Raw genomic sequence first — 12,924 nt, 5'->3', positions numbered from 1 at the left:
TCAGCTTGGCCTGCTTTGGGACTGGTAAATTGCAGAAACTTTCTATTTGCTGCAAATAGCATAAAACTCAAAGGAAGTTTGATTAGATGCAAAGTAATAACTGTAATTTTCTTTCAACATGTTAACTTTGTGGCCTATATTTGTATATGAAAATGATGAAAATTGAACAGGAAGTCAGTGTGTATTTTTTGTTATTAATGAAGGAACATTTCGTCACAGGCGGAGTTGACTATGTTGTGGTAAATGCAATAATGAACAAACATCTATAAAAGTCCCATCAGCAAACAAACAGCATGCAGAAACTAGCAATAGATCTCAGCTGCATTCTCTTGAGCTGATCAATTAGTAAGAACTAAAAAGTAACAGAGGATAATGGGTCATAAGGCGACTGATTTGGCTAATTTGAAATTCCTGGTGATCCTGATTATGATCTGGTTTTCTGGATCACATGCAGGTAAGTCCCAATATATTTCTTTTTTGATTCTATATAGGTTGTTATGGCATCATCTAGTTGCATAATATTGAGGTAGGAAGTTATAATAATTGCATCAGTGAGTTAAAATGTAGCAATTGAAAACAAAACTGTTTTAAACTTAAAATACAATTGCTCAAAAAATATTTGAAATATTTCAAGTGAATGCAGCCTTGATGATTTAAATGCGAAATTATGATAATTTATGACACATTTAGTGTCAGCCACAGTTCAAGTAGTAGTGGTACAGGTTGTTGGTTTAAATCCCACTCTAGAGCACAGAAAACCAGGCAAATACTCCAGTGAAGTGCTGAAAGAAGACAGCGGCATTGGAGATGAGATGCTAAAATGAGACCCTAGTTATATTTTAGGGAACCATTAAAGATCTTATGGTGCTAATGCAAAGAACAGTATGATGTTTGTCCCCAGCAGTTTGGCCAATATTTATCCTCCATTTAAGATCATAAACATATAACAAATCTTTAAAGCATTACTGATTGTGTGAGTTTGCTGCACAAAAATTGTCCATGTGTTTCCAAAATTACAACTTGGGCAATAGTTCATTGGGTGTAATATGTTTTGGGGCATCTACAGTTTACAAAAACAATATGCCACCCATGTCCAAATCCTTCTTTTTCTCTTTCCTTTTCCTGCTCCAATTTTGTTGCTCCGTCCTTTCCTATCCTGATCATAGCTTTTCACACTTGAGTGTAACTAATTACTCAGCCAGATGAAATCTAGGGATGGAGGGAACCAAATACTTGCAGAGAGTCCATACGAATTTTCTTTGCAGTTATGTTAATATATGGCTATTTGCACAACCTCTAATATAGATGGTCCATCCACCTCAGTGAAGTTTCCTCCACCTTGTCCATCTGGTCAACTCATCTTTCAACTACCTCAGTCAATAATCAGCATGAATCTGCACATTTATATTTCTAAGCTGATTGCTTTCATTTTGTTGGGCTGAGGGACATTGGACATCTTATCTCCTCCATCCACTACACCAACTGGGATCAATTGGTTTAGCACAGATCACTGAAAAAAACTAAGCCCTTCTTGATTGATATGAATGAATATTATATCACATAATCATTTACCTTTCGTGTTATTGGAGCAGTAACCTTCATCTCATTTCTGAAAGAATAATTTCAACAGGTATTTGTTTATGGGACCTGTTTTCAACATTGGAACAATTTGTGAGCTACAAAGAAATGGCCATTGTTTAAGAATTTTAACTTCTGGAGCTTGTTTAATTTCTGTGAGCCAACTTTCTGCCCTTTAAGTTCCAGATGCTCCCTGCTTTTGACAGATTAGTAATAAATTTTGCTGCCAGTTTCTTTCAGGGTCTCACAATGGGGAAGGGGATTATGGGTCTATGGCAGTGGAGGCCTGAGTTCCTATTCATACTTGCTGTTATTGGCACCACAAGGAAATTAAGAAAAAAATGTTTAAAGGAACATGCACTTTTGAGGTTCTTCCCTGATTTCTTTTCCCAATAGGTTGACCTGGCAGAAAACTTGTGCCATTTTGCCAATCAGGCCTCCATTTTGCAATTGCATTTGGGATCACCACTGGGACTTGACACACATGAACTTTAAGAAGAACCTACTGACTTTGGGTCTGTGTTTTTGCTGCCTGATCAGTTGATCACACAAAAAAGATGCAATAAAAATGATAGTCCAGAAAATTAAGGAATATGCTACCATGCAAAGTTGCTGGAGATTGTAGAGTAGTATGGGACTTAACCATAGCAATCCAGTATGTAAACTCACAGTAATAATGAGGTACTTCTTTTTTACATATCAGTTTGTAACATTTCTGTGAACTCTTTGTTCCAGTACGTATACAAGTGCAAGACTGTTGCCTGAAATATTCAAAGGGATCTCTCCCATTTATGCGCATTGCTGGTTATGTGGAGCAGAAGTCCAATGAAGCTTGCAGAATAGATGCAATTGTGTGAGTAGGACTCGAGATCTAAAAGTCAAATCATTTCTAAATGTCACAATTTTATTTAAAGCCAATCAAAAGTTAATCTTTTCCATCATTTATTTTAACAGACTGTATACTGTGAAAGGTCGGTGGGTTTGTGCAGATCCAAAACATATATGGGTGAACCGTGCACTTCGCTATTTAAGGTAAAAGTACAATCTTTGCTTTCAACCTCCCAAAGACTCTGTATGTGTTATGGATTAATAAGAATCTTTGCTTGTCTTGGAATTTCATTGGCATACCTCACCTGCCAGGAACTATTCAGACTGGTACACAGTTAGGTATAAAATTATCTTAAGTCCGATTGTTAGAAACATTAGCTTTCAATGAAATTTTTGTTGCTCAGTTTGAAGGTGTTGCCAAAAATGCCAACAAGAAAGAAACTTATCTCCTGTTCTCTATACAGGGATCAAAGTGGCAATAATATTTCGAAGGATCTATAATTAAAATTATTTTTTGGTTTTTAGTGCAAAGCTGGAGAAAATGTCCCAGAAAAACAAAGTTCTTCAACCTACAACAGCAAGTGTTAACTGATATCCTTATTACCATCTTACAAGGTTATTGTATAGGTTTTTGCAACAGCTAAATCTTAAGTGTTTCAAATTTATTAAAGCCATACTGTAGTATTAGCTGCTGAAATGACATGTTCAAATTGTGTATATACTGGTTTAGTTATGAGCATGGTTTCTGAAAAGTTGAGGCTGCATTTAAGATTAATTTTGAATATATTAGCTTCAAATAATGTATTTCCACATTCACTGACAAAGTATTGATGTGGGGCTTCAAAGCTGCCTTTGAATGTCGGAGGTGATGGGTATTTTGTCTTGTTGGTGATAGACATTGCTAAGCATTTGTGTGCTGAATGTTGCATGCCACTTATGAGAATGTCATCTAGCTCTTACTGAATGTAAATATAAACTGGTTCATTATCTGAGGAGCTGAGAATAATATGGAATATTCTGTGCAACTATCAGAGAGCATCCCAATTAACAAGTGATTTCCTTTGGCTATGTTTGATCTTTGGACTTCATGGAGTCTGAAATTATTTGGCAGCACCTAATAAAGTCAACATGGGTTTCACCCAACAGTCTTATTTCATTTTTTTAGGGACACCCTTCTGAAGTAAGTATCACTTAGGAGTTAGCTGGACAGCAGTGAACCTTCTCTGCAAGGACCATAGGGCTGAAGCCCTACTCACTGACAGTTGGCAGCCTAACATACACCAGTAGTTCTATTGAATGACAGCACCAGTGGAGAAGTGGTAGCTGCTGCTACTACAACACTCATGTGGTGGCGAGATGGGCATCATGGAGGTGGATGCTGGGGCACACTAAGGGCAAAGGGTAGCTCTAAGTGACCACCAGTCCCTGCAACATTCCTGAGGCCAGTTTCCTCAATCTGACACTAATGTCTTTGAACAGGTTACACCTCCCCAGGTTCCCAAAAGTAACATTGCACAACTTTGCCTGTTATTTTTCCCGGAAGGTCAGCCCCTGCACATTGCTGGATTAATACCACCAACAGTGAGGTGACCCCCTTCATTGGATAATGATTGCCCACTTAAGGACTTCAACTGACATAAGGACATGAAGCTTCCGTGACATTTCCATGACACTTTTCCTTAGAGACTTTAGTGGAGGGGAGGCTGGAAGGTTATGGATGTCAATAGCTGGGAGAAAGTAAGGACTGCAGATACTGGGAATCAGCGTCAAAGAGTGTGGTGCTGGAAAAACAGCCAGTCAGGCAGCATCCGAGCAGCAGGAGCATAAATGTTTCAGGCATAAGCCCTTCATCCGGAATGAAACCCTGAAGCGTCGATTCTCCTGCTCCTCAGATGTTGTCTGACCAGATGTCAATAGCTGCCTCTCTCCTGCCTGATAAAGTGCCTCTGGGAGGAAATTAAATTAAATGAACACACCCAGGGACACACCCACTGGACTACATGCCACTTAGTTGTGATGGGGGTAGCTTGCTGGTGGTACTGATGTAACCAAGGATAGTGATGATAGACAGACGAGTCTGGGGCATCGGCTGTATGGTATGATTCAGTGAGAATAACTATGCGAGGCTGTTGTTTGACTAGTCTGTGAGGCAGCTTTCCCAATTTTGGCACATGCTTCAAAACACTTGTGAGAATGGTTTTGTTGGATTGACCAGGTCAGATATGCTTTTGTCATTTCCAGTGTCCAGTTTAATATTAGGTAGGCTATCCTGTTTTAAGCTTTTCCTGCAGAAGTTTGATACAACTGAACAGCTTGCTCAATCATTTCATTTTGATGCTTCCTTGTATTTCCAAAAAGTTATTTGTAACTCTTCGTTTCCGTGTATTGCCACAACATTTTACATTAATGCGTGAGTATATATGTTATTTGGTCAATGAATTACAGTGTTGTTATTTCTATCATAATAAAACAATGTAAACCTGTGTGTGACTTTGGTTATTTCTGACTGTTTCCAAAGAAGATTGAATCTATTTTGTCTACTTTGTAATGTTAACCATTACCCTCTGCTCTGTTTGCTTTCAGTGTCTGTTTAAGATTTAAGCACAGGAGTGCCCATCAGAAATTGCTTAGAATGGAGAAAGAATTTGCAATTGTGTCTTTAAAGCCAACAGTACAACTTGAAGAATGGTCATTGTAATGCAAAGAAATATAGACAGATCTAGTTGAATATGGCAAGTATTCCCAAGGTCTATATTGTAGTTTAATTGCAGGATAGATACTGGCCAGGTCTCAACTTCTCTTCTTGAAGCCGTATCTTGGGATCTTTTATGTCTGTTTGAGGAAGATGATGCCACCTTGGTTTCATGAGTCACCTGAGAAGTGTCACTTTTGGCAGTGCAGCTCTTCCTCAGTACATCACAGGAATGGAAGAGGCCGAGAGCTAAAGGGTGGGAATCCAAAGCTTGGAAGGCGTAGTTGCCAGTGGCCAAATTAGGAATGTGCAAAAGGTCGGAAGTGGAAGAGAACAGCCATGCTGAAGTGTTGCGGGGCTGGAGGAGGTTACAGAGATAGAAGCGGACAAAGCAATAGAGAGTTTTGAAAATGGTGATAAAATGGTAAAATTGCAGCTAGACTTGGAGCCCATCTTGATTGGTGCAATTAAACATGAGACTGTTCGATTATCTATGGGATTGCATCAAACATAATGCATGAAGGGGATTTGGTATGAGTTAGAACTAAGGTGGTCGTGTTTTGCTAGAGATCAAGTTTCTGTAAGGTGAAAGATGACAGGCCAGTCAGCCATTGTTTGGAATAGTCAAAACTGAAGGGAATGAAGGCATGGAGGTTCTCAGCTGAAGAACCAAAGCAGAACTGGAGCTGGTTGATGCAATAAATGTGGAAGGAAGCAGTCTTAATGATGGAGTGGATGTGTGCTTTGAAGCCCATTGTAGAGCTCTTCCAGCAGTAGGTTTGCACTGGTGGACCTGCATAATTCCCTGGATGGCCTTAGGGTACCCTCCAATCCGTCCTTGATCATGATTTTTTATGGAGTAAATGAGGCCAAGTGTGCCTTGCTCTAAATTGAGACTTTTGACTTAAAGGCAGCGTTCCACTCAGCCTCAAGTTTACAGTAGAGATTCTGAGAAGCGTGGTAAGGCCTTCCCACCTTAGGACTTGGGTGGGAAGGGAGTTGCCTCATTCAGTGGTCCCCTTTCCTAATTGAACATTCCTCATAATGGCTGTTCTCACCCTAACCTCTCCCAGGCCTTGCTTCACCTCACCATTCCTTCCTGCTGTGAGATCATCTTGCCCCTGAATTTACCTGGTCCAGGACTCTGGGAATTTGAATCTGCGGACTGCTCATAGTCCTAGTTCTAGCTTCTGCTAGAGGTAACTCTGAGGCAGGACCTCCTCCTGAGTGGGGGTTGGAAGTTTTGCCTCCAGCCAATTAGCATTCCTTGGAACATTGAAAACCTATCAGGCAGTTAAGGTTGGCAGAAATAATTCCCTATCGTCATATCTCATAAGGGAGCAGTAAAGTCTGCCATCAGAAACGTTCTGCCCCAAGTTTGCAAATGGTCTAGTTTATCTCCAGATATCTTCCAGGGAGCCAGTGGTGAGGGTATGATGTTTGTGACAGAGGCCAAAGATCATGTCTTTTGATCTTATTTAATGGGAAGAAATTTCTGTTCATCTTGTACGAGATGTGAGACAACAGTGAGACAACTCAAAGAGGGATTGAGAGAGCTAGAGCTGGGTATCATAAATATGATAACAGAATGACAAAGTGATTATGACACTCACCTAGTAATCATTGAACCTGTGCTAATAATGTAAAGATTTAAATTCAATTCCAACATGGTACTTTGTGCAATCAAATTCTATTACTTAAATGAATCTGAAATAAAAAGCTTGTCTCAGTTTATGTGATTTGTCATGAGAACCCCTCTTGTTCATGACTAGCCCTTAACAGCAGAAGCCCAGTTATCTCTGCATGCCCTGAAGACCTCAGTTCCACAGAAATGCACTTGTATCCTCCTCAAATAGCTAGAGGACCGCTCATTTGTATCAGACAGTTTTTGATATTTGTATTAAGGACAAAAGCCATGAAGAGCAATAAGGGGTTGTTAAAAACTGACAATGGTTTTGTAGGGGTATGTATCAAATTGTTAGAAGGCTCCAGGAGGTATGGGCCAAAGGCAGGCAAATAAGACTAGTTTATTTTAGGAAATCTGGTTAGCATGTACAGATTGATCCTGTTTCAGTGCTGTGTTACTCTATGTTTATTTTGTTATTTCACAGGCACATATGGAGAGGAGCTTTCACAGAGGGCTTCAAACCTTACTCAGCTGAATTACAAAATTCCTTCAAGCTTCATACAGATTACAGCGTCCACATTACAATTTTCACATTCAATTCCATGTGTCCCTTATCATCTGTGTTTCCCACTGTCTCTGTAGGCGTTGTCTATTTCTTACCCAAGGCCTTTGATACCTATTAATCTTTTTCAGCCTGGATGCTTTGTTTGTTAGCTCCAGCTTCACTTGTTGCTAACTATTTGGCGAAAGCTTTAACCATTATTAATTTAACCCTTTCAATGCTGACATTGTCAATGAAAATAAGGAAATGGCTGAAGTGATGATAATTGGTGAATAATTGCTTTGTGTCAACATTTACAGTAGAGGAAGAGGTCAGTGTACCACACGCACCAGGAAAGCCAGTAATACATTGAATCGGAGACAGGAACACAACAAAATTAACATAAACAAAATAACAGGAAGGAAGAAAATAATGGCAGTGCAATTGACAAATCTCCAGAGCTAAACAGTTTCTATCCCAATATTTTAAAGAATGTGGGTGAAAACATTGGGAATATCTCAACTGTAATAGTCCGACCTTTTCTTGTTTCAGAAATCTGTTTCTTTAGATTGGAAAATGATGGATGTAGGTCTGTGATTTAGAAAGAGTGAAAGCTGGGAGCCACGGGAATTATAGATCAGTTAGTTCAACAGCTGTTGTTGGAAAACTACTGATGAGGAAATAATCGGGCAAGTTTTCCATGTTGAGATGCTCTCCCACTTCTTGCCAGCTAATCAGTTCAGTTCTGGGTGAGAAATTGGGAAATGACTTGGAATATATTGCCATTCCTTCAGTGTCGCTGGGTTATAATTCTGCAACTCAGCCCCTAATGGCTTTGTGTGTCTACCCACACCAAATGGACTGCAGCAGTTCAAGAAGGTAGCTCACCTCTACCTTCTCAAGGACAACTAGGGATAAGCAATAAATTCTGGCCCAGCCAGCGACCCCTACATCCCATGGATGAACAACAAAAATGAGTGGTTGAATTATGAATTGTGGCCTGAGGTAACACCTTTAATATCACCTGTGATTACCTCTGCTTCAGAGATGGCTATGATAAATTTTTAATGACTATTGATGTGATGGAGATAGCATGTGGTCAGGATTTGTATTTCACATAGTTGGTCACTGCACACATTTCGCATACGGAATTCTGCAATTATAGATGTTTCAGCTTCACTGTGCAAGCCCTTGATTAGTGAAATGACCTCTTAAGGCACCTCAGATCACTCACATGTACAGCCCATGTCCTCACACAGAACAATACACCTACTCCATCTACTCCAGGTGAGGTTAAACCATGTTTTTGCTTGCAATATGAATTTGTGATTCTGGTGCAGATGGAAGGCAACACAGGACAAACTTTACAGTGTGAGTTTCAGGCTCAGCCTGTTCATGTAGGTGACACCCCCAACCTTCATGTTCATTTCTTCCTTAAGACCATAAGACCATAAGACATAGGAGTGGAAGTGAGGCCAATCGACCCATCGAGTCCACGCCACCACTCAATCGTGGCTGATGGGCATTTCAATACCACTTACCTGCACTCTCTCCGTGTCCCTTAATTCCTTGCAAAGTTAAGAATTTATCAATCTCTGCCTTGAAGACATTTAACGTCCCGACCTCCACTGCGCTCTGTGGCAATGACTTTCACAGACCCACCACTCTCTGGCTGAAGAAATGTCTCCTCATTTCCATTTTAAATTGACCCCCTCTAATTCTAAGATCCTAATATCCCTGCCTTACAGAAACAAATTCCCAGCGTCCACCCTTTCTAAGCCATGCATTATCTTGTAAGTTTCTATTTGATCTCCACTCAACCTTCTAAACTCTAATGAACACAATTCCAGGATCCTCAGCCATTCCTTGCACTCTCTGCTGACCCCATCTGTTCTAAGCCTCCACTCATTCCCACCCAAACCTTTCATTTAAGACTTCATCTCCCCATTTTACCTTCTGGACCCAGGCCTATAGCTTAGTCATGTCAAGCAGCATGATGTGCTGTCCCCCTGTTGAAACCAGGATGGTAGTGATTATCAAAGACCCTCTCATCCTGCCGTAATCTCTCCAATGTACTATTTTCCTACATGTTTCCGCTGAGTTACACTCCATCACATGCTGCTCCAATATCCACTCGACTTCCCCAACTTGCCCACTACAGCAGTGGCCCTTGATCACTTGCCTTAACTGTTAGTCAACAGATCTCCAGGACTGACTGTTGCCCATCTCCTTGACTGACTGGAAGTGCAGCCACAACTGATGAGCGACCAGGCCCCTGACTGATTTTGTGCAGCTCCGAGACTGACTTACCAGCAAGTCCCAGACGGATTGCACTGGACCTGCAACATGTCCACCCACTTGGCTGATCACTGCTGACAAATATGAAAAGTTGGCAGAAGGCTGGACCTTCCAAATGCGTAAAAATATGCAAGGCAGAGATGTTGCAAGCAGATATCCAGATGCAAAGTGTGCAAGCTAAAAGCGCTCTGCTCTGATGCCTGTGATAGGTGCTGCCCTGACTGCAAAGTGGCCTTACAGTGGCAATGCAATCCACTGTCCCATTGTGCTGCAAAGTGAATTGGTGAACTGAACAGCCAAAGATAGTTAGGTCTGGCTCACTGCCCTGAGGAACTCCTGCAGAGATGACTGACCTCCCGCAGCCAGTGGTGAGGGTATGATATTATTGGGAGACAAGGGCTACCCTCTGCAAACACACCTGATGACTCCTGACTGATGTGAAGTGTAGATACAATGCTGCCCATTCTTCAACCAGAGCCATGGTGGAGGAGATGCTAGGTCTGTTGAAGGTGATGTATTGATGTTCGGATCGGCCTGGGAGTTGGCCAAACAGTACGCTCCAAACACAGTGTGCCACAAATACCTGGCACTCTGTGCTCTACCCAACTGTACAGGCAAAGAGGGAGTGTGATAGCATCTGTGCAAAGAAATCAGAGTTAACATTTAAGGGCTGGTGACCCTTCCTCAGAACAATTTCTGCTTTTGCTCCTGATTTACAGAATCCACAGTTCTTTCCATTTTTATGTGATACTCACAGACTGGCCTCCTGAGGTAAAGGTCTTGTATCCACAAGCAAGCAAATGGGAATTATTAAAAAAACATTCTTGCATGAATTTGGAAATGAGAAAAGCAATCCACCCTTTTTGTTGGAATGGTTGTTGTTTCATTGATGAATCCTGACAAACATCATGGTGTTCTCAGAAAGTTCATTCCATAGAGAGCTACAGGGGCAGAAACCTTGTGTATATTTAAGGCTGAGATAGACTCTTGTTCAAAAGGGAAATCAAGGGTTACCGGGAAGGGGCAAGAAAGTGGATGTGAGGAACATCAGATCAGCCAGGTTCCTATTGACTGGCAAAGTGGGCTCCTGTTCCTATTTCTTATGGTCTCACAATATATATGTACATGTGCAAAACTGATCCATTGCAATGATGCAATGGTTAAGACAGATGAATTCACTTCAGCAGTTTTAACCTGCATTTGAGCCATTAAAAAATGAGTTGAGATCAAAATATTTTTTTAGAAGCATTGTTTATTGATCTGTGAGGGACATTTGTTTTCTGCACGTGCATAATTTACAAGCATTCACAGTAAATAATAATTTGCCAGTCAATACAGGTAGAAATATAAATTTAATTTTAGAGAACTTAGTAGCTGAATGACTTTTTTTTGAGAAACTGCTGAGATGTGCAGAGGATCATTATGCTGAAATGAGCAACATGTTTTTCAGGGTTCTGTCCTGTGATTATTAAAAGGTGACATCGTGGCGCCCATAGAATTAAGGTCACTGAACCATTTGTTTCTGTTTCAGTTCTTTCCTAGAAAATAAGCATAAAAGGAAATGAGTTATAATACCTTTGAACATCAAACTACAGGCAGTTTCAATATTCAGGCTCGTTAAATAGATTATTTTAACTGCTCTCTTCAGTTGTTATTGCTTGTTAAAGTGATCATGCTTTAAAATCTTGATTGTCCCAAGGCAAAATATGTTGAGCTCATGGCTTACAGGACAAATGTATGATAAAATATTCCATACGGATTCTTTGAAAAAGACAATGGCTTCATTTGTATTCTTGACTTGATAAGCAAATTTGATAAACATAAATAATTGGTGAGGTTGTGAATTCTATATGTTTAAAATGGCAAAGACATTCTTAGTTTAACAAACAAAGTCAATGCGTTACAGCTTATTATTCATAAAAAAATATGTTCTGCACATAATAGTTCAGTAAAAATTTGTATATTAACAAAAGTGATTTATTCCCTTACCTCAGGAAACCAGTGATAATCCTGGTCACCCATACCTCTTCTGGATTTGCACAAACTCTTCTTCCTTTTCTTGTGTAAAATCTGTAAAGAAATATTTTTGAAAGAACCTTGATTAAATTGGTATATTTCTTACATGTGGTGTATTTTAACATTGGGGTTCTGCCAGCCAGACTCAGGACTGTCCATGACCCACCCTCAGCTAAACTCCATCTCTGGTGTCTCAGTACAAATCCCTTATGTACTTATGGAGAATATAAGCAATGCTGCAGATACCAAAATGTTTTCACAGACTAAGTGGTGGACGAATCACCTTAAGTGCAGCAAATGAAGCTGCCGCTTGTCTCTGCTTGGCTCTTATTAAATAAATATTTGACTGTATTTACAGAGCATAAAGGTAACTTTAAAACATGACATCACTTTTCAACAAATTAAGCAACAATTTACACTTACATGACTGCATTAATAGTGCAAAGTTCGTTCCCAAACTGCCTCACATAGCCTACAATTAGTCTTGGTGGTAAAGGTTTCTTTGAATATGAAAGACAGCAGTCTACTGGAGACTGGGCATCTGTGTAAAAATAAACACCACAGTAATAAACATTGATTAGAAAGAAAATAACTCATGAACGGTGAAAAAGATAATGCATGTTCAGGTGAAAGATTTTTAAAAAGTAGCACATAGTCACCTGCAAATGGAGATATGTCCATCAAATTGAACAGGATCAGTCCCATCAACATAGACATGGTCAGCTTCATGCAGAAATGCATCATCTGAGTCATTTTCTTGATTTATCGCAACAAGTATTAGCACTCAACAGATCGTAGAATGGATCTGATTTGACGAACTCTCTATCTGCTTTTATACCTTTTTCTCTCAACATCCTGGGGAAATTTATGAAAAGGAATTTTCAGAAAGAGAACTGAGTGACGTAAAGCTCCAATCAGAAAGGATATCCGATTATTTTTCATCCTCCCACAACACTCATGATCACCTTTTATCAGCCCTACCCACCATCAAAGGAAGATTTGCTGAGCATGAGTGCTCAAATTTCAATAACTTTAATTTACATATGAAAAAAAGTTTTTTTTTGTTAGTTTTTATCCAATTAGGTCAAAGCCAGAAGAAAAACCCCTAACCTCAATACCAAGATGTATCGGTAGCAAGATCTCAACTTCAATTTACTAGAATACCACACTCAATTTTACCTGTTAAAAGGTTCCTTTGTTTTAATATATTTTAATGCAAAAAAAATACTTTTCTTCGTTAACATTTCTGAATAATTATTATATTCTTTATGTAAAGGAATGTTCATGAATACTCAAAAATGTAACAGCTGGCCCTTTCTACAGAAACTAATAAATAATGTGCAA

At 39.7% G+C, this 12,924-nt stretch overlaps 2 protein-coding genes across 2 annotated transcripts; one reads left to right on the top strand and one right to left on the bottom strand.

Annotated features, from left to right (window-relative positions):
• The first annotated feature begins 291 nt into the window (after nt 1-291).
• LOC122555788 (C-C motif chemokine 20-like) lies at nt 292-4,205 on the top strand. The gene is made up of 4 exons (XM_043701931.1): nt 292-454; nt 2,314-2,431; nt 2,533-2,610; nt 2,932-4,205. The coding sequence occupies exons 1-4, from the start codon at nt 373-375 to the stop codon at nt 2,996-2,998; spliced, it is 345 nt and encodes a 114-aa protein (XP_043557866.1). The 5' UTR covers nt 292-372; the 3' UTR covers nt 2,999-4,205.
• A 6,593-nt stretch (nt 4,206-10,798) lies between these two features.
• LOC122556284 (C-C motif chemokine 20-like) lies at nt 10,799-12,531 on the bottom strand. The gene is made up of 4 exons (XM_043702911.1): nt 12,240-12,531; nt 12,004-12,121; nt 11,554-11,634; nt 10,799-11,102 (listed from the first exon to the last, which is right to left on the bottom strand). Exons 1-4 carry the CDS (start codon nt 12,331-12,333, stop codon nt 11,069-11,071), a joined length of 327 nt encoding a protein of 108 aa, XP_043558846.1. The 5' UTR covers nt 12,334-12,531; the 3' UTR covers nt 10,799-11,068.
• Between the last annotated feature and the right edge of the window lie 393 nt (nt 12,532-12,924).

This window comes from Chiloscyllium plagiosum, chromosome 13 (assembly GCF_004010195.1).
Source record: "Chiloscyllium plagiosum isolate BGI_BamShark_2017 chromosome 13, ASM401019v2, whole genome shotgun sequence".
Taxonomy (NCBI): Eukaryota; Metazoa; Chordata; class Chondrichthyes; order Orectolobiformes; family Hemiscylliidae; genus Chiloscyllium; species Chiloscyllium plagiosum.
This window is presented reverse-complemented; position numbering and strand designations above follow the sequence as displayed.